This window comes from Pogonomyrmex barbatus, unplaced genomic scaffold (genome assembly GCF_055798465.1).
Source record: "Pogonomyrmex barbatus isolate J1 unplaced genomic scaffold, ASM5579846v1 scaffold1, whole genome shotgun sequence".
Taxonomy (NCBI): Eukaryota; Metazoa; Arthropoda; class Insecta; order Hymenoptera; family Formicidae; genus Pogonomyrmex; species Pogonomyrmex barbatus.
The window spans coordinates 3,523,375-3,546,278 of record NW_028297098.1 but is presented as its reverse complement, the minus strand read 5'-3'; the positions used below and the strand labels follow the sequence as shown (position 1 = coordinate 3,546,278).

At 39.7% G+C, this 22,904-nt stretch overlaps 1 protein-coding gene and 1 long non-coding RNA gene across 5 annotated transcripts in view; one reads left to right on the top strand and one right to left on the bottom strand.

The window, feature by feature from the left end:
* The window catches only part of LOC105432504 (uncharacterized), a 40,643-nt gene extending 31,856 nt beyond the window's left edge, over window positions 1-8,787 (top strand). The window contains exons 6-9 of the mRNA XM_011647351.3: window positions 104-147; window positions 6,163-6,223; window positions 6,543-6,589; window positions 7,017-8,787. Of these exons, the coding sequence (XP_011645653.1) occupies window positions 104-147; window positions 6,163-6,223; window positions 6,543-6,589; window positions 7,017-7,783 (919 nt within the window). The 3' untranslated portion in view covers window positions 7,784-8,787. The remainder of the gene's footprint in view (window positions 1-103; window positions 148-6,162; window positions 6,224-6,542; window positions 6,590-7,016) is intronic.
* The window catches only part of LOC148937960 (uncharacterized), a 30,220-nt gene that overhangs the window by 6,863 nt on the left and 453 nt on the right, over window positions 1-22,904 (bottom strand). The window contains exon 2 of one of the 4 annotated variants that reach the window (XR_016141351.1): window positions 22,385-22,451. The exons of 1 other annotated variant lie outside the window; for it this stretch is intronic. This is a non-coding gene — a long non-coding RNA (uncharacterized LOC148937960). Of the gene's footprint in view, window positions 1-5,331; window positions 5,407-22,384; window positions 22,645-22,904 lie in introns of those variants that run through there. 2 more of the 4 variants (XR_016141350.1, XR_016141349.1) reach the window with 2 other exon arrangements.

Sequence of the window (22,904 nt, the reverse complement as noted above, 5' to 3'; positions counted from 1 at the left end):
ATTATTCTTAGCAATGCTAATTGCTTTTTCGAAAGGTAAAATTTCAAATTGCAGTCGCCGATGTTTTTACCGCAAGTAAAAATTTTGCTCTCTTTCCTTGCAGATTCTTTAAAGTGATGGATGATTTTACATCGACATGCAGTGAAGGTGAGTTTGCATTACTTCAAATATTGTATTTGTTGACTCGTTATAAATCATGCGGGAATCTCATAACAAAGTTCCTCGATTCAGAAATCGAAGTAACTTTATCGCATCTACCACAATCTTGAACAAATATATAAAGCTTTGCATTGATCGAGAGTAGTCGCATCGCTGAGAGATGTTTGATGAAAGTTGCAAGACTCATGTCTGATCGGCGCCAACTAAAATGCATCAGGTTCGACAACAGTAGGAAATAGCTCTTAAGAAACTTTGACTTATCAATAATCGTAAAAAAAAAAAAAGAACACTCAATACTGACGGGTACTCGTGTTTCTGGCGAGAAAGATCTCGTAGGAATCTTCGCTTGAACGAAAATTGCTGATCACGACTGTACGGACGAATCCCTTCCTAATTTACTCCCTCGATTACGGTTCGGCCGTGTTGTATGTTGCGAGAAATGTACGATGTATCCTGCGAATGTAGGATAGTTGGTGGTTGTTTTACTCGCACGATTGTACGGTGTGGTCCGGCTTCTGTGAAGCTTTCGAATGAAGTGGATTCGGCAAAGACGACGACGAAAACGATTGGAAACGGATTCGATCGGAAAAGAATCGCCTACGCGCGAAATATATACGTTGTTAATTATCTGCCGCTTATCAAGCAGTAGAGAAGAAAGTTCACCTATTAAAAGTTAGCCCCCCACTTTTAGAAATAACTTATTTTGAGAGCTGCTGCTGAAGTTGTGCTGAATTGTGTTAGGTTTGTGCTACATTGTGCTCGAATTTTAAAACCGTAATATACTTCTTGAATGCATCCCTTCGTGTCTCAGCTTATAAATCCGAAATTACGAACACAAAATCCAGACACGAAGGGATGCATTCAAGAAATAAAGCCCTTCATATCGTTATGCTGACAAAACCAAATGTTGTGCTGACTTGGGCTGGGCTAGTACAACTCAGATATGTAGTATTATCAACATCGAGTAACTACAAACTCGAATTTTTAACTTAAAATGCGTAGGCGAAAGGCTGCGTTCAAGAGTAAAGTGCCCTTCATATCATTGTGTTGACGAAACCGACGGTTGTGCCGACTTGTGCTCAGTAGCAGAAGCAAGTATATGTTAGATATGCATTTGTATGCTCTTTAGATGATTGATACAAGAATAAATGTCATTTATATATTTTTTTTCTCAAATCTATTTTTTATCATAACTTCTATTGTTATTATTTTTAAAGATAATATTTTGGCATAATGTTAGTACAACCTAGCACAATCTAGTACAATCGAGAAAATTAAAAAAATCGCAAAGTGGGGGGCTAGCTTAAAATGTAATTTTTTTTTATTTTTTATGACATTTTTCACATTACGGTTTTAAAATTTGAGCACAATGTAGCACAAATCTAGCACAATTCAGCACAACTCTCAAAATAAGTTATTTCTAAGAGGGAGCTAACTTCTAATAAAATAGAAAGTTCCCTTGAGCATTTTCTCCTTCTCCCTCTAGTCTCGTTTCTCTTCGTCCATGTCATCGCTTTCTTCCTTTTCTTCTCTTCTCCGCGTGTACCTCGCGTCTCTGTCCCTCCATTTTTTCTCATGCCAAACGACCAGTCATATCTATGAGGCTGCAGTCGAGATTCAGTGTACGTGTATTTCGTAGTTTTAGAATTGAGTTTTGATTCTTAATTTATTTCAATTATCTTAAATCTCCGTATATAGGATCTACTATCTTCGAGATACAACATTTTTTTTTTTTTTTTAGATAGCAATCTTGGAATAATGCTTGAAATTTTGAAATTTATTCAACAGCTAGAACTGTTTTAAACTTACACAAAATCCGAAAGTTTCGGAATTCTTGGAATTTGCAAGATTCTTCGGGGACTTCATAGGATGTAAAACTAACTAATAATCTTTTCGGACTTTTGCCGTCGAAATTGCATAAGTATACCATAAGTATTGCATGAGGTTACGTTATCACAATTTACAATTCTCGGATTTGTACGTGGGAAACTTATGAATCAACTATCTTGAGCTTGGGAGGTGAAACGGTCCATCGAAAAACGAGTCGAGACGCATTCCAAGGCAAAAGGAGTCGTTTCGTTGCCCATTCATTCCACCACTTAGCATTTATCAATACCGTATATTCAGTGCCTAATACCGAAACATCGGTCGATCGCATAGAAATACTCGTACACAAATATTTCACTGGTCGTTAAATCGATCATTAAATCTCTCATGTACTTAAAAGTGAAATTTGTGTCCAAAATTTGTGCGCCAATTTCTTCTCTATTTCTTTTAATTTTCTACATCTAAATTATATCATCGGATTAAAATTGAAAATTTTCTTACATAATACATATCATCCAATTATTTCTGAAATTGGATGGTTGCCAGTTGTGGCATTTTAAAAGTATCAGGCGAACACTTATACATTTTTTTACTCGGATTAATATTAATTTTCATTCAGGTATGTAGCAAAAGCCTTCGAGTCCACCGAGTTTCGCGACACGCTCTGTATACGACACGTACGCGTCACGGTTCAACGTGGAGCGTTCGATTGATTTAAGACAGCAGTAATCGCCGACCTGAAAAGACTCGAGGCAACATGTCTCTCGGCAATATTTTCGTGTTTATGTACGCACACGACCGGACGTTAACGTTCTTTCCCGTTTCGGTGGACTCCTTCGTCGTGGCGGGGCTTTACGCTCTCGTGCTACTAGGATCTCCGCCGTGTTCTCGGCACGAGACGATCAGGATCTCCCATCCACCAGAGGCTATTTGAGCTGACGTACCTCTCGCGTATATATCATATTGCCACATTTACCACGTCGCTTCGGGTCGTACTTCGCGGGCTACTCCAGTAGCCCGAAAACCAACCTTTGCGCCGTACAGGGAGTGGCGTATGCAATTCCGGATGCGCCGCCGCCCGCCTTTTATTCCCTCGTCGGCGATATCTCGGGGGCACGAACGAAAACAATATTTGCATGCGACCGCCCACCCTCGTCCATCAGTATGCACGAGGTTGCAACCGACTCCTTCCGTCTCTTCGTTTCGCGCTATTTGAAACGTGACGGACCGAAGCTCATTACGGGCAGCGAACTTCTACTTTACTCGAAGAATTATTTAGCGAAACGTTCTTACGCTGCTTAACGTTACGTTTTTACGCAGCTCTTCTGAATTTCGAATTTATCTTCGTAAAACTCAATTTTCTTGCACGTGAAAGAAATTCCGGGATATCTCTTACGCTGTTTGGTAATTATATTTAAGTTTCCTTTTTCTTGGAAATATATATATCGTCTAATACTATTTTTTTTTACTTGTTAATTAAGTAGTTTTTACAATTCTCTAAACGAATAACTTTGGCAAAACAAAATTGAAAATCTATAAGCGATATGCTTTTTCTCCTTTTGACTTTTAGTAATATTTTAAGCATGATTGCATATGCATATGTTTTGACTATATAGCAATATCTGTAAATTTTTAACTATTAACAATAAACTTGAGATAAATTTATAACAGCATTGATAGTAGATAAATTTTTTGAAATGATACTTTAATACAGATATAAATATTGATTATAGTTTAGTGAGACTGAGACGAAGGGATAAAAGAATTCTTTTTATATCAGTTTAAGGTGACTGTACGTTTGCGAATAATTACATCTGTGTGAAGCAGATATTTTGAATTGATCGCGGGTTCATTCCTAATTAATGATATTGCCGAATATACAAGGTCCATTTTCGACCAACAAACATTATCGTCAGCTCCCGTCGAGCAACGTTTGATTTCAGCTGCCAAACAGCAGGGTGCTCAGAAAGACTTCCGTTATATCTTTCTCGTCGTTGTAATTTTATGTCGATGTACAGACGTGCACATACACATTATTCAAGTGACAAGTGAATTTTACTTCCTCGAATACCGAAATTCCACATTCAAACATTCTTTTTTTTTTTTTTATTTATTTAATATTAACGTACTTATTTTATTACGATGCATTTTAATTTTGTGATTAACTATTTATTTGTATATTAAAAAAATATTTAATGTACAAATTAATGTGTTTCATCATGTGATTTTAATAGAACGAATATGAAATATATTAAATCTTATTTAACTTACGAGAATAAAGGAGATAACGTTCAATAGTTAAAAAAAGCGATCCGTATTAATGTTCACCAAAATAATCGTAATTCTTTGATAATCTAATCTTGAGGATCGGCTTATTTGTTAGCATAAAGACCACTGCTCCACAGGGGTGCTGGCTCCAGATTCACATTAGATGCCGACGTGTTCTGGGAAGATTCCCATCCGCTGAGAGATGTACGTTATGCAAAACTGAGATGACCTCGTGATAGATACCGACGTAAAACAAGCATACCTTGCATATCGTGTACGTGTACTTGTCGTGTACTTGTATTACAACAATCTATTATTATATTTCTGATTCATTCCGATCGTCACTATACTACATGATAACATGCTCATTACATTTTAATTGTGCATAATTTATTAAGTCGATGTAATGAGAATGCTAATATGTTAATCTAAGATTTAGAAAAAAGCAGAAAGACTCTTGTATGATGTAAGTTTTAACAAAAATAACATTTCGGCGAAAAAGTATTATAAAATTTCTCTTTTATCGATCTGGAAAAAAGATTAAAGTTTTGCTCGTGAAATGAATTTACAGAAATATCTACGATCCCCTTTTGTCTGAAATGTTCACGGGTTCTTCGGTTTATGTTCCATTCAAGTTGAGAATTTACGTAGTACCATTTTTCTCACCGTTATTTTCCCATGTATGATAATCCAAGGACTCCTTTACGAAGAAATAGCCTTTATGCTCGAGTCTGCTAACACGTTGTCGCTCATTCACATATATTTATTTTAATACTTTCACAGAGGGACGCTAGATCGAAAATAGCTGTGGTCAGCAGTTTTATTAGACCATTTGTCATAATTTTTTTCACAGAAGAATCTCTATGGTCTTGCTGGCGCCATGCATCTCGTATTCGATATATATTTACATTATTGTCTTTCGCGAGCAGAACATTATCGCATATCTATCAAAAGGGAAACGCGCTATAACTCGTTCGCGCTGCATACTCGTTCTGGGATACACTCTCCGTTTCGATCAGGCGACTCGCAGAGGTCAAACGGAGTATCGCATGACCCGCGATGGGCCACTTAATTTACCTTGAAAGCCATGGTAAGGAGGTACGAAGTGCCTCTAAAGTACTTGGTACTTATCCTCCGCTCGTTCGCGCTTCGCTGAAAACAAGAAGACAACCGCGGTAAGGGAGGAGCGGAATCGATCGTGCGGAATCCAAGAGGAAGGGGGAGATAGGCGGTAGACGCGCTTCGATCGTTATACTGGTCAACTACTCTCATTAAGGTCTGCGACCCTTGCGAAAATGCCGCCGCCGCCGCCGCCGCCGCGGCTGGCCTGTAGCCGGAGTCACGTGAATCGTCGTGAATTCGTCGCAGCTTTTGCCGGTAATTTGCGATAATATTATAATCAGCCCCTTGCTGGGCCCGAAGAGGTGCCGACTCTACGCCCCGGGCCGAATTGATGACCCGTGGAATCGTACGTCTTGCCGCGCGTAGCGGTGCGCCCTTATTGGGTGCCCTTTTCACAAGCGAATATTTCTTCGGTTTCCTCTGCGTCCTCCTGGTACCGTCCGACGTCTCGAAAGTGCTTTCGAGAGATACCGATCGCATGTCCCGCCAACCGGACTCTCACACGCACACGCATCCGCGTCGCCGCATAATTACTTTATCGGTTACGTTTTCTACTCCGTTACTTACAAAACTCTTTCGAATAAGAAAATACTACGGAAAGCCTACAATAATATTCGAACGATGTTTGAATTTATAAGTTTTTTTTTCTTTAGAGCAATAAAGTGTAATTGTAAATACATAGGGTAATGTTCGCACGCGGGATCTGCTGATTTCACTATTAAAATTGTTATTCTTTCTTGCACCATTAAATTTTGTATTGTGAGATATGTAAATTCTTTGTTACAGGTGAACTTATAGGAATTCATTGCACACACGGCGTGAACCGTACTGGTTATTTAATTTGTCGGTCAGTATTATATAATTTCGTACCACCTCCCTCTCCCCTTTGATAAGTTATAATTATACAGTGAAAACATTTGTGTTAAATTTGGCACAGATGCATATTTCAAATGATTCAAGCAAACAAATTTTTATATTTTTATAGTTCAAGTATACGAATATATTAAATACTGATCCTAATATTATGTTAATATTTTAATATAAATGAATAAAATCTTTAATAATTTACATCAATTTTATAAATACAATCTTTCATAATTTGAAATTAATGATTTGATTAATGGGAGATCTAGTTCAATCACGATTAGAATACTATTTTGTTATAGGTATCTCATTCAACAACAAGGTTGGGAAATTGAAGATTCTTTAAACGGTATGTCGTTTTAAAAGCATTTGCATTTATTACATTATATGTTGTATGAATAAAAGCTGTCTTTTGCGACTGTTTTATTCTTATTAATTTTATAATCTTATCAATTTTTAACAATAATTACTAAACATTTGAAATTATTGTCGATGAAAAATTAATTACTTATAGTTATGTACAGATATGTTAATTTATTTAATTAATTTATTTTAAGTTGTATATATAGTAAGCCATGATTACACGTCAAATCAATGATCAGATCGTTTTTTTTTTTTTTTCTTCAAGCGTGCAACATAATCGATTTGTGTTACACCATTAACGTTGATCTGAAAATAGGTTGGGTTACGATGACAGCTAATAAGTTTATACTTTGCGTCGCTTTATCGATAAAGTTTGTTCTCCAAACGAGATCTCTTTTTCTACCTGTGTTTAGCTTTCGGGGAAGCACGTGGACATCCCGTCGAACGCGACATTTATCTTTCCGATTTAAAAAAGGCTAAACGCGGCGAGAAGATCGACACGAGTAGAGTCATTTTGACGACGGAGAATCCCGCGGGAGTCTCGACTAAGAGAAATTCTCAGAAGGCACGCTCGTTGAAAAACCCGACAGGCCGACCGATGCCGCGACGAGGCTTCGTGAACGGTGGGCCATTTCCGCCGCAGAGATACGGTATCGCGGGCCCACCGCCAGGATTCGGTCCGATGTCACCTCCACTACCCGGTATGCCGCCTATTTCGCCGATGAGTCCGCCGCTCTACGGACCCAGGCCGTTTAGGTATGGACCGCCGCCGATGCGCGGGGTGATGCCGCCGCCGACGCCGCCACCCGGGCCGGGTTTCCCGCATCCCGGTTTCCCGCCGCGAATGCCAGGTCCGCCGAGAATGGCGGGTCCACCGAGATTGCCGGGCGTCCCGACCGCGCGGTTACCGCCGCCGAAGATGCCACCGCCGCTGCCTCCTTCCAGAACGGCCAAGCAGCTTCAAGCGCAGAAGAAGAAGCAACAGTTTAGGAATGGAATTATGGATCGCGCGGTGAATGTTCGTTTGAGGCGGAACGGGCCGATCAGCGGCCGCATCATGCCCAAAATACATAAAGAGCAGGACTTTACCGTTGACACGTTCGAGGAGAATCTGCTTACGACTTCGGCCGTCGCGCAACCGCGACGACATACTAAAGGACGCTTTAATCAAGCCAAGTGACCATGTACTCGTTAGGAATGCAATGTTACTTAAACGCACGATTTTCCGTTTGACACGTTGCAGTTGACACGTCGAGACTTAGTGTCTGAGATAGTTCGCACATAATCGTTGCTCCTTTGGAACAATATAGGAACAATACGGTGCGGTGATTATTTTTTAACTTGGACATGAGACTCGAAAAAATTATATGTCATGTGACTTGGTGTAACGTGCTACATCGATATCGTTAACACATACCTCCAGTAGACGTTTTTAGTCGATATTTTATATTGAAAACGCTGTCAATTGATGAATAAACTTTGGAAATCTCATAATACTAATATCTGTGTGTTTCCTGGATTGTCTTTATGCACAAGATACATAACATAAAATATTACAAAGTATTTTTTCTATTTAAATAACGAAAAAATTCTATTTGCAAAATGTCTTGTAGTGTTTTATACAATCCTCTATATATAATTTTATTTTGTCGTATTTTTAATTCTTTTAACACTTTTTAATTCTTGATTAAATAATGTAATAGAATTTTATTAAGATTATTTATGGATATAGTATCATGAGATTGCGATAGAAGTCAACTGGAAATATTTATGTAATAAATACTTGTTTATATGTTTATTTAAGGCTACTGCTGATTTACTGCAGCTATCTGATGACGTACAATTCGAGATAGTTGCAAGAGCCTTAATACAAAGATTATGTATACCTATAAACAGAATTGTCTTGTGTAGGTTATATCATTTGTATATTAAGTGAACACGTTGTTATTATGGCTTTTTATAATTCGACATTACAAAATTTTAGTTTAAACATTTATTATTTTTATTTAGTTTACAAATAAATTTACGCGCAAATATATTATTACAATTTGTTAATTAACGAATTAACTAAAAATCAAAACACGTGAACTGAATGGACAGCGATTCTCTATGTACAATTTTAAATAAAATGTGTACATTTAGACACAAGAGATACACACTTTAAAAAAAAAGATTAAATTAAAAGTTTTTTTATCCATTCCCATTCGGGAATAAACCCGCAATTATACCTCATAAATGGCCTAGCCGAAAATAGAATTTTAAGATCAGTGCTTTAAGATTGTTGGTTTAATAAATTAATGGTTAATTGCATTACAGATTAACAATGCGAGATTTCTGGATCACTCTGAAAATCTAACAAGTATAATTCATTTAATTTAATTTTATTTTATTTTAATTTATTTTTTTTTTTATATATATATATATATATGACGCGATATATTATTTTGAGATAGATTGTGAGCGACTTTTAATATTTTTGTTTTGATTGACAATTTATTATCGTCCTCTTAATATTATATTATATTCCGACAAAATCAATTCTTTTCCAATCGCTATAAATCTGCTGTCGGGAAATTACTTCCTGATTACTAATACGGAGGACCGGGAAATGTTTTACGAGGATACTCGGTGGTAAAGTAGCCTGGTAGTTCGACGTTGTCGTAAGATTACGTAGGCAGGTACGCGCGTGGCGCGAACGTAATTGAACGTACGCCTGGAAGATCGGAGCGGGCCACGGTTGGTCGTGCATCGTGTATCTCGTTCCGAGATATTAAAGTGATTCAATATTCGGACCGGAGTCAAGGGGTCATGCGTGTAGGAGGGACACGTCTCTCGCGCGCCGGACCATATATCACGAACTGCCGTTGGCGTACGTGGAATAATTCCACGAGAAATTGCATGCGTCACACGCGAGTAACGCCTTGGGCCTCGGGGGCTTTACCCGGCGGCCTTAAAAGTGAGACTTGGTGATAGGAAGGGCATAAATTAAGTGCGCTCGCACGCGTTTTATGGCCCATTGCTTCCCTCTCACCTGAGGGATGTACGTTACTCTACTTAATTTACTTAATGATAAACAGCGGATTTCGACATGCCAAAAACTGATAACAAATAAGGGATATATATATATATATATATATATATATATATATATATATATATATTGTGTAATTAATGTATACTGAGAAATATAAATTTTAGATTGTTAACATTCTTAAAATCTAATTCTAAAATCAAAAGATTTAATAAACTCGGTCATACTTGACATACTTAAATGTCATCTTATAGAAAAAAATGAAATGTGTTACCTTTTATATTTTTAATATATAATGAAACGATCATAAAAATCCAAAATTTAATAATATAAATTCCAGATTAAAACATTACAAAGCTATACTGGCTAAGATGAATCGTTATAGTGACATTTTATCGTAAACTTATTTTTTTCTAAATCGTTTAGCTGCACTAAAGATAAAAAAGATACAGTAGGTAAATTGTTTGCTTTCATCATAGTCAAATCAAATCACATTCTAAGTTACGCTCGAGACATAAATGACGCAGGCACACTTTGGGCGTAAATGTCGAGAGGTAACACGAAAAAGAGACCGAGAGAGGGAGAGAGGGGAAAGAGACGACGACGACGACGACGACGACGAGAAAAGAGGTCGTCGTGGATAGAAAGAATTCGAAAACTTTCTCAGAGGTGGAAAGATCGTCGCCCTTCTCGCCACGCTCTCGGCTCACGGGAGACAATCCGAAAGTAACTTCTGGTCCGGGTTACTGGCGCCATGGGAAACAATCGTCCATCGTGATCGCTGGGCACAGCCGCGCGCGCGAGACAACTGTTTCTCCGGGCCCCGTACCTATCTCAGTTAGACATTAGATTTATCGACATATTTTCTCAGTCTTTTTGAGAGACTTTATTTACTTTTGTACAACGTCGTCCTCATGCACCGCTGCTGCACGCGCGAGTAGTCCGCCTTGTTTCGGCCCGTGCCGGACGCTGGCCGATCAGATCAGAGGGGGATAGCAGAAGCCGAGGTTTAACCGGGAAAACGGATCGGTGTTTGTATAAATGCTATTTCGAGCAAAAGAGAAGACAGTCGAGAATTGGTAGGAATAGGAGAAGGATCGAGTCTCGAGGGGTACAACGCTTTATATCACGCGGAGCAAATTTGTCCAAGTCTGCACTTAAAAAGGGAGCTTTTGAATTATTAGTATTATTTATGTCGTAATTATCTGCAAAAGGAAAGAGAATGGTCTCTGGCCAACAATCAGGTTTCTATTGCCTCGAGTCTTTTGATTGCATCACGTGCATCTGCTTTCGCTTTGTGAATCTTTGAGCGTAGAGCGAAAAGATGTTTACATAAGTAACGCGGTATAGTCGATTGTAACTTAATTGGATGATCGATTTAATAAGCGCTAAGCTGAAACAATAACTTTTTTTTTAGAGGTATTGACGGGAATTTCTATTACTGCGAACAAGAAGATTGCATGATCTAACTATCGCGTGATTGTCCAAAACGATCTTTCGGGTGCGTTTCGACGGAACTTTTCAAATAATTCGTAAAAACCCGCAGAGGGACAAACAAGTCCATAAAGACCTCGCGTCATCTCGCTGTTTCTTCTCCCTCACGTCCAGTTCCCTCGTTCGATCAGTCGTTTTACATTTGTTTGAGGTGCGATCTATCAGAAACTCAAATCGCAAATCGGATCATTTGTATGCTTGTATGACTCGAATCTGATTCATATGCGCGTCAATGATAAGTTGCGAAACGAAATAAATCAATAAGAAAAAGAAAGGCAAATTAAAAGGATCTAATAATGATTTATTCGGCAAAATAAAATTTTACTTTTTGTTAAAAGAAATAACGATTTTAATTTTTTTAGTTTCATATTTGTATATTATTTACAAGCAATTAATTAAAGGATTACTTTAACAAATATAATTAACCGTAATTTGTGCAGAGTGAATATAGCTGAATTTATATTATAATTTCTTTATCAATGAATATTTTTTATTTCTTTGTTATGACATATACACGAATACATACATATAAAATCAAAAGAGAATAGAAAGGTGTCGAAATCTAAACCAATTTTCCATTGGAGAACGGGGCTTATAATTTTGTAGAATGAATTTCTACGAATTCCTTTTAATTCATATGTTTTTTGCAGAGATGAATACTATAATTCATCGGCGGAGGGACCGGCAGCGAGCTCCCTCTTGTCCGACGTGGCAATTAGTCCAGATTAATTTCTCAAAAATGAGGAACGCGCGCGTGCTCTGCGGTAGGTATAGATCTTTTAGAGTAGGGACTTCGGAGTCGAATAGAAGGCTAAGGGCTAACCACACACGTGGTTCGAGCTATCTAGGCCCTCTCTCTCTCTCTCTCTCTCTCTCTCTCTCTCTTTCGCCATGTGTCTCCTCTCTATTTCATATATCCTCTATTCTGTATATCCTCCGGCCTATGTACTACGCGTATATAATACGCGTCTCGTTGGCACGCCAATACGATGCGTGGCAATGCACTTTAATGCCGCGGCGCGGCCTACTTAGCGGTCGGCTTGATTAACATGGAGTGATTAATAGTTGCTCCCTCTGTTCGTAACCAACCCCAACAGCGGCGGCATCGGAGATCTAATCGCACGATATTTATTGCCCTGCGCGTCGTCCACCTCGGGGCCCTCGGCCACGGCGATTTTGCGAGCTCGCTCTCTCTTCCCTTAACCCCCTTCCACGTTCTCGTTCTTTTCGATTTTGTTTATTTTGGTTTTTATTTTCGTCTCAGATCGCTTCACTCGGAGCCGGTCCGCGGGCACCTCGCCTCTTCGAGTTTCGGTCTTCCAGCATCGCCTGAATTTCTCTCGGTTCCCGTTTCAGCGCGAGTTGTTATTTATAACAACGTTTTAATGATATTTATTAATTACGATTTACACGACAAACAGCAGGTATATAATATTCGTTTGAAATAACGACGTAAACTTTATTTATCATATTGTATTAAGATTATGCTTGTTTGCTTTTGCATTGATAGCGATAAATATTATTGAAGTGTTAATAATTATCCGTAATCATATATTTTAATAATTCTAATCCATTTGAATAAAAAGAATCTATGCTTTCGATAAATTCGAGATGATACGCTGTTGGATTTTGCGCGAGAGACATATCTATCTCGTTTGTTCCCCCTTTACATGTTGCGTCAGCGTTACGTTGGCGCCGCATTCGTCTATCCAATCTGTAGCCATGTTTACAATCCCAGTTTCGATGGCTTGCAATTGTTCTGACCAGAGATGACTATTTGTAAATAGATATGGATACTTTATTCTTTTAAGTTTAATCGATTTTTACAAAAATAGTTATACAGGGGTATTAATACTAGGAGTAATACGTATTCCCGAAAAAAAAAAAATGTTGAAAATGAAAATTATAAATGATATTATTTTTGTAACGATTACGTCCGAAAAATATGGTAGTTTGATATAATTTAAGGCATTGTTTTAAAATGCGCATACATACTACATACAAATGTAATATATATTTTTCTGTCCAGTTCACAACGTCGAAATAAAAAGGAATTTATTTAATTTTTGTACTCAATTTTACATAGAGTGTAATCTGCGTGAGAAGAAAACGTTATTGACAGATTAATTATTGTTTACCAATCAAACGACCAGAAATTAAAAAAATGTCGCGATTTTCATTCCTCGTTATTGCAAAAAATATTTGATAAGGAAATGCACCGAGAGCAAAGTACATAGCAGATTATATAATTCTTAATTGTAATTAAGATTTTAATATGTTTATTTATGTATAAGATCGAATTTCACAAACCTTGAACTTTTAGATGGAATTAACAAAATATTTGTCATAGTAATCTGACAATGACAAAACCGAAGGGTCCCTGCGTGAATTCTTCAGTGCCGATAAGTAAGAACCGTAATGTCAACGCGGTTACCCGCTTTTCTCGGCGTTTATTTATACGCCCGTTCTGGACAACGAGCTGATAATTAAGACGCTGTGTAATTAGCGATTAACGCACATTATTAACAGCGCAAACAGTCCGCCGTCGGCGAGTCAGCGCGCCATATGGGGGACTTAGCAAGTCGCAGTAATGGGCGGATACCGTGGAACAGATATCGTCGATACGTTTCGCCGTGCATACAAAAGACATTTCGATCTCCGGCACGGGCCATCGCGCTCGGATTTCGTCGCTTACGAAGCACTGCCGACATTTGGATATACGTGGGACGTTTACATGGTACAGACACGAAGCCCGCGCGCGAAGTGCGTCGTTCGCGGAAATTAAATCCGCCAGGAATCCGGTGAACTTAATCAGTGACGCTCGGTAGGCGGAATATTTTCACAACACTTCTGAAGAGGATTTTCCATTTGGCAAGTACCTCTATTTGCTTTATTCATCTCACTCAAATTTTATTGTAGCATTGTTAAACGTGTTTAACGATAAAATGTAATAAGTTTTCACATTGAATAGTAGAAAAGTATTTCTCCAAAATTATACTTTATACAACACATAAGAAATGTGATTATTAAGCAAGAAAATAAATTTGTTTAATATATTATTGACATTAATTAATGCGTTATTAAATTGAAATTGCAATCAAACTATGATATACTTCAATGACAGTAGCATATGGGTACGGTAATAATCGTGACACAGTTATCATTCCCAATTTGAGATACCGTTATTTGACGAGAGCATGGAGTTGGCATGGTATTATACCTGCGCAAACGAACTTCTATTCATAATCCTCGGCAATAAATATTCGTCTATCTACCTTAGTGAGGACGATCGAAGGTGCGTGTCTCGCGTACCGTAAATACGAGAAAGCGATAGTCGCAATTGTGATCCGGGAAAGGCGACATTGTCTCGATGGTCCCGATACCCGCCTCCCACGACATTGTTGGACGACCTTATTATCCCCGAGCCCTTTGATCGATATGGACAGATATCGATAACGGTGCGATGTTTATCGTGCGGGTAGGCTCGGATAAACGCGTACGGTGTAGCGTTACACAAAGAGCGTGATGCATGGCCAATGGTGGTGTCGGTGTGTGGAACGGGGGAAAAAGAGAAAGGGCGAGGAGAACATCTTGTCTTCTGTAGTCGTAGGTGTAGCCTCAAAAAAAAAGAGCTAAGGCCCCTTGCGTTTGTGCACGGCACCTTTACATAGTTACAATTTGTTGAATGTTTAAAATAGATATTTTTGTACGTTCACATATTTGGGGAGAGATCGATAGTGTATGACGCCTGTGAAATTTATTATCACGTCATAAATTTTTGCTCATTAAAAAAATTAATGAAACGAAAATTGTTTGGCTAATTAACAATTAATATCGAATAATTTTTAAATTTAATATCACTTAAGATATTCATATTTGTACGACTTAATGAGTAATAATATTAGATTACAAATTTGCTAATTTAAATATTATGTGCTATATATTGACGTTCATCATGTCAGAACTCAACAAATTAATTTTCTCATGCACGCAGTCGTATTTTGCAAAAATCTTAATCAATCAATTTCCGCTTAGCGTTTAACAGTTGTGATTTGATAAAGATTATTTTAGAAATTTTGTATTTTTCAAATAATATGAAAACGTAAATTCTCTTCCTCTATTTTTTTTTTATCAACTAGAATAGTTATTTCTCTAAGGTATTGAAATAATGGAGGGAGATGAGAGATGTGAAAGGTACATGTCGCACATTTCGCACCGTCGATATCAGATCTATCGAAACACGCAGCAGCCGACCAAATTTGTAATTGAAATGAATTCCTGGGCGTCAAAAGAGTAACGGCCGATGGCAACGAGATACTATCACGCGCGCACACGCGTGGAATGCTATATTAACTGCCGGAACTGTTATCGACGTCTCTATTAGGGAGCTCTCTGTCGACGAGGGGGACCTTTCTACCACCCCGACCGACTCTGTCGGTTCCGTTTCCGAATTTAATATCTCGCATCATCAATATATACGGAATTCGTCGCGCCAACTTCGATCCGATAATCGATACGCGTATATCTGGAGACGGCGTCTGAAGCGGATGACCGATTCGCTTTCCGTCATCGTGAAATGCGGAGGTGTCTGCTGAAAATGTCTACGTAAGAATCCCAGAGACGACTCGATTTATTTGAATATTATTTTACAGTCCACGAATACAAAGCGTGACGAAGCATCAAAGATTTTGATTTTAGCAGTTTCTTTTCTGAAATTATAATTTGCTTTGTGGAGAGTCAGCATGTCTCGAGCTATCGTCAACCATGATTTACGTGTCAGATAAGAAACGGGTGAGTCTCGATACGTTAGTTAGACATAGTAACCGATTCTGATCCCCGGTGACAGGTGCGGCGGACCAAAGATCGCAACGGACAGCTCCCATTCGAGGAAAGAGAAACGAAGTGGCAGACGAGAGAGGATAATAACGTAGGTAGCCTGCGGCATTGGATGATTAATAAATCAGGCATGCCGTTGAGAGAACAGTTTAACCTGCGACCCCGGCGCGATGCATCGCGCTCCTTTTCATTTTTCCTCATCCCCATATCCCATTCGCATCGCGCGGCGCGGCGTGCTCTCACGCGGCGCGTGAATCCCTTTCGCGACGGCCTAAACGGACTCTCGCGTCGGACGGCTCCTCTCCGCTCGCTCACGGCGATACAGATACGTGTGGCTAATGGCCCGTTCCCACAGGCCTTAACTGTGAATGTTAATTGTTCCTTAAATTTATGACAACCTGTCCTCCTCCTTCCCGCTCCTCCCTCGGTCCGGTCCTCTCTCCCGTGTCGGGCGGCTCTCCGTTCCACCCCATTCCGGCAGAATAACCACGGCTATTTATCGTCAGCGACCAAACCGCGAAGCGGGACGATTAGCGATTCGGAATATTGGTGTTACGAGAATTGGTGGAATTAATGACGCCGTGGAAATGTCCGTCTTTGTTGCCACCGTCTCATCGTCGCGGAACTTTGAACTTGTGAACTTGTGGCGCACTGGAATTCACGATAATACCGAGAATGACCTGCGTGCGATTGCACAATGATGTTTGCGACGTTTAATTAAGGCGGCACTATTGAATCGATAACACCGTATTGCTGTTTATTACGCGAAACATGATGCGAGATATTTCGTTCAGCAAGCGGTCTTTATGTATAACCATCAATTATACTTTTTATAATTCGTCGGAAGAGAAAGAGTGCAAGAAAATGAGGTGAATTAGGAAAAAATAGAAAGGAAAATGATATGAAGAATGATGATTTTCTTATACATAATAAAATTTTTGTTATTGAGAACCGACTATGCGGTTTATCTTTTTTAAAGGTCAATTGTCGATTGAAATATGACGCGTTTACGAAAAATGCGAATGTGTCGATCGTTCTGTACAGTAGGTCAGATTTCTCATTTAGGAATGTCGTGGGAGTTTGTATTACGTTTGTATCCTCCCGTGTAAGCTTTTGCGAATTCGCGCAATGTCGTTGAAATATTTGTGAAGTGCTTTGAATTTCTGGAATATATATCGTTAAACCCATGATATTTCTCCATGAAAGTATCGCCATTCGTTATAACGAAACATAACGTACGACATTTTACTGAACAAACAGTATTACAATTTATAACGCTGGCCGATTTTCTACGGACCATTGGTTTATTATTTCCGCGGTAAGGAGGGCTGAGAAAAAAATCGGGCCAGTAGAATATTAAAGTCATAAAAATCTAACATCGAGCAATATATCACAAATTTATTTTTTTTTTATATACAGTCAATACTTAAACTTTACGAAACTGTGAAATATTTGTGACATCTAGAAAAGAATTGTTATTATTATTGTTAATTTTAAGACGTTACTATACCAATATCGCAAATTACTCGAAAACAGTTTTTCTTCAAAGAGACATTATATTCTCTTCCGACATTATATTCTCTTTGATAAATTTTTTTTAAGCAAATAACGCTCCAAGTAATCCGGATGTCCGGATAGAGTAGAACTTCTCTCGAGTTCCCCCCTTGTCTTGTACACCTCGGTCATCCTCGGGCATCGACTTTCGAGGACAAGGAAGGTGGTAAGGCGAAGAAACACGCGTAAAATCCAGCAGAGACGGAGGAGCGCATTAGTCGCGTGGATTAGTACGTGGATCGGGTGACTCAGAGAGATTCCTGGAGCCGGACTGACAAGCGAAATGGGTCAGGCGCGGTGCACTTAATAAAGGCGAGATAGCGCACGCCGGGCCCACGATTACCATATGAATTGGTGGGCACCGTCCGAAAAGGAATACTGTCGTGCTATCGTGTTGCGTACTCGCGAAGGCGCGCTCGTGCACGCCTATTGTGTGTGGTCTCGGACGTGTGCGTGTGCCTGTCATCAGCTGTCAGCGGCAGCTAGCTTGACGAGCCATCGCTCATCTCACTGTCAACGGGTTTCCACGCATACACATCGACACACACACACACACACACATCGACACGATCGCGCGCGTACGCTGGCATGACGACCGCGTACGCCAGCGCACGTTCACGCGCGTGCGTTGCGCACGTTCCACGCAACCGGTTTCACGACCGCGCCGCGACATCACCTTACCGGAGGTAGGCCCTCCCCTCCTCCCCCGTCTTGCCGCTTTATCGTTTTCCGCTAATTTGATTCCGGCCTCGATCCTTCGGAGGATAGGCAAATTAGGCGGCTAGGAATTGAGAGATTCACCGATCGGAACGACGTCTTAATCCTCCCGAAAGCGAGTGGCCGTCAGAATAATACATTTTCTATTTCATGATCTTTTGTTTTTTTTTTTTAATTATTTCGACATTACTCTTTAACTTAATAACAACGTTTACCTTCATTTTTATATGTTCCTCGATAGAAAATTATTCTCTCCTATATTATCTTCCCAGTACTCCTATATTATCTTCCCAGTACAATGCTAATATCTGGCAATGTTTCTGATTCTACAATTTTCCACAATAAAGAACTTTCTGTATATCGCGAAATCGAATCGTACTCGAAATAATACACGCATCTTTGGAGCTGATCCAGCGTGCAAGTACATAGCCACGACATCGTTCACTTTAAGTAAAGTAACTGCCGCGCGACTTGCCTCTCGCGTGGCCAAGCTTAAGATCGCAAAGCTGAAACGCAGATGGCAAATTACCTTGACATCAATCATGCGTCGTCCTTCCAAAAGAGAAAGAACTTTATCAAATTACGGCGCGTTAATTTAATTACCCGCTTCGATATCGATGCTAATTGTATCTCGCGCGATACTCGTCGTTAATGTTCCTTTCGTGAAAAGGCGGCGTTGAATTGCACGCGTTTAACAATGCCAACGAGACAAATAAAGAAATACCAGCGGCGGCTATAAATATTCGGCGGCATATGTGTGCACCGCGTCGCGCGGCGAAAGGGTTAAAGTCGCTTGCAACCGCTCGCGAGGCGAGTGAGACCGTAATTTGACACGGACCTGAACACAGCGACATTTGCCGATGATCGTTTAGCGAACGGACCATGCGATGATATAAGACGCGAGTGCCGATTTCCTGGACGAGCTCGTTCTCGTCCCTCCAATGTGCCGAACGTCTTCGAAACGCCTCGAACAAGACGGCGAAATAATGTCATTATCAACGTCAAAGGATTTTACGACGCGTTAATTTGCGCCATCTTGGCTCTCTTTCTCTTCCTCAATTTCAATTAAACGCCGGCGTGTCGACACGCTGGCGTTTAATTGAAAAAAAGAATCGATGCGACTACGCGATATCGAAGCAAATCGTTGCGCCATAAATAAACGACGAAGCTCGGTGCACGCCTCGAAGAATGGAGAACCGGTCTTTTAGGAAATCGAAAATTTCATCTGTCAACTCTGACGCTCGCGCAAATTCTACATCTTTTTCATATTTAACGCGTTACTCTGTTTTAAATTAAATCTATATTGATTTCTGACGATTACAGTACTCATAAACACACAAGAACCGCAAATAAATTGCCAGAGGCTTCTATTTCACATCCAACCATGCAGATGAATAAGGCAGTACACACCCCTCTCATTTGTGCTAACAGGGATGCAGTACTGAGAAGTTAGCTTGGATAGAACAATAGAGTTAACGTACAATTGTGAAACAAAGGTACGCCTCTACTTATTAGTCGTGGCTTAGATCTTCGTCAAGACCTTTCTCGAATATGCGTCTCAAGTGAAATGGCATAAGGATATTGAAATAGAAAATCATTAATATTGTTTTGCAGATGAGGCAATTTATAATATTAAAAATATATATTAATTATATGTTTACTAGCTTGTGTATTTATATCCTAGATTGACTAGTAGCATATAAAGTATTATGATTTAATTCCATCTAATGTTTGCAAATTTTCAATTTTGTAACCGATTGTGTACTTCGTTTCAAAGAAAAAAATTTTAGGAAATACTATTTGAATCGCTGACTGATCTTTTTCTTATATGTCAAAGATACATCCGAATTGAAACGTGTCCGCTGACGTATTAAACACGTCATACGGAGCAACGTCGATGCGATGTTGATTATGCACATTTGAAATTTTTAGAGTAAGAGCCATTAATACATACGTACGGCCGCAGACGCTAGTCTACGCCAAAAATAACGCTCATTGATTTAACGTTTCTGAATGAACGAGCTCGCGACGGAGAATGAGACAGCGAAAGGGGTGCCGTTATGTATGGCCATCGAAGAGAATGGCACAATATCCAAGAACGCGAAAGCTCTTCTTTCTCCGGATACGTTTTAATGTATATATATATATATATATATATATATATATATAATATGTGTGTGTGTATGTGTGTGTGTGTGTGTGTGTGTGTGTGTGTTTTGTGCGCGTGGAATGGGTGGCGGACGTACGTCGCGCTCTATACCGCCTACGTACCGCGGTAATGTCACCCTCGACTCTAGTGTCCGATTTTTGACCATAAATATTCGGAATATTCCCGCCAAGCCGTAGCGGCCGATAGAGCCAGCTTCTGCTTTATCCGTTCGCTTATACGCACGACAGCCCCATATAGCTTTAATCGACAATAGATGTTGCGCTCGACTGGACTTCTTCTATGTCGTCATTCGCTGGAGCTGAATAAAGATTTTTCGTCACAATGTCTCTCGCAGATAGGTTTGCGAATAAGGGTGCAAGACGATCGTATTTATTTTCTTGTGTTTTTTTTTTGTCTGCGTCGACGCCACCATCTCGCAATTCGACGGTCGTTGCACATCACGATGACAGACTGCATTCTCCCTTTATTGTTCATTTGCACATAAAGAGTCTTTCATCTCTGTAATTCGCGATGAATGACTTCGACATTGACGTCCGTTTCGGCCAGATAGCGAGTTTGCAGCGTTTAGAGTCGAGTGCAAAGTTGAAGCATTTTCCGGCTATTGTTTGCTTTTCTGCTATACCTTGATCGTTCATTTGTAAAGCTCGCACTTGACATTCCATCTGGAATACAAGGGTTAGAAACGCCGTGGCGTAATCGCCTTGAAAATGACGCCGTTGCATTGCTGTCACGCCACGACGTTATACGGGCCTCTTCAAATATGATTTTCCACCATTTCGTTGGGAAAAAAATAATATTGTTCATCTATTGAACATATCGAAAAAAAATTATGAAAATAAAATTTGGGTTGAAAATGAAATATGATGATTAATTGTAATAATATTTTATCGAAAATGCAACTGATCGATACAAAAAACGTAGAAAATAAAAATTAGATGGATTTCGATTATTTTCAATTACTATATTGGATTATAATCATATATAAATTACGAATAGAGCTAAAAAGAGCTATACCGCGTTATTATTTTATTACAAACGTAGCGGAAATAGAATCTGAGAACGCAGTTTTGCTTTGTCAGAATTAGTTTTCTCAAGAAACAAACATTTCATTGAAGTCCTATGTCGCGCAGGATAGGATAAGATAATTTTAACTTAACAATTGGAAAATTTGTTCTTTCATTCAAAACGAGCTGTTTTGAAGCGAGCTGTACAATCACTGTTATTATTTGCGGCTACATGCCTCTCGCGCTGTACGTGCGTGAGGCAAACGTAGAACCCCATGCGTCTCCAAGTTTATTTTATGCTTACTACGCTTGAGCCTGCCTCAACACTACCTCCTCTCGTTGCTCCTATACCTCTCTTTGCCGTCCGTATAATGAAACGGTAATTCCTCGTCGCACGTGGCTGATTCCTTTACGAAGACGACGTTAGTAGTGCCTCGAGAGTGTCGTTTAAACCGCCGAGGAACATGCCCGTGACACGTTCAGTGCTTGGGTGTAACATTAGACTTTATTTACTACTCATTAATAATATATAATTCTATGTCATTGACACTCGTATATAATTACGTAATCAACTTGCGAATGTGCGATCAATGTTATGCTATTCTACTTTAATGTTAGGCAACTGTCAAGACCACTTTTGCATGATATTGATCTCTTAATGAGTGACGTTGCCAAAATTGTTTCACGTCTCGACGTTCGTCGTTTTATGTTTTACGCGCGGATCATACGATGGTAAAAATGCGTCGACGAAAATGATATCGATCAGTGACATTTGCCACGGTCCAAGGTTAAAAGGCCATCCCGAAAATGCCAGTATCGGTGAAGGAAGCATTAACGAGAAGTGGCGAATTAATCGCGGACGGAGGAGCGAGAAGAGCACGGTATCTCGCTCGTGAAATTTCCTTTTATATTTTTCGGCGCTCGGTCGAAGTTAATGGGAGCTTGGGATACAGGGACACCGTTGACGTCACTCACCACTACAACGCTAATCGGACCGCATCTCGCGATGCACTACGACGACTTTTCTCAAGTTAGTCGATAGCTTCCCCGGCAGCATGAAAACAGGATAGGAAATTAGTTGCGGTTTCTAATTTCTACTCGACACGCGTCACGGATGGACGGACGGACAATCGGGGATGTCGATAGTACGCGTAGGTCGAGACACTGACGGATCCGTCCGTAACGAGGGTGCGCAAGAAGCTCGGCAAGAAAACGGTCGCGATCGGGATAGCATCCCTCGTGCGAAATAGCATTAAAAAGAATATAAATTCTACGCGCTCGTCAGCTACATAAATTAAAAATTTCTCATGACCAAATATTTTGTCATAACGCGAAAACGGATCTACGCTCCTACGACTCGAACGACGCTATTTGTTTCGCTGCTCCGTCGAGTTTATCGCAATTTCCCGACGCGACGTACGTATCGAATCGAATGTAAATATTATATGTACAACGTGACTCACCACACGGCAACACTATCGATCGCCGATCGACG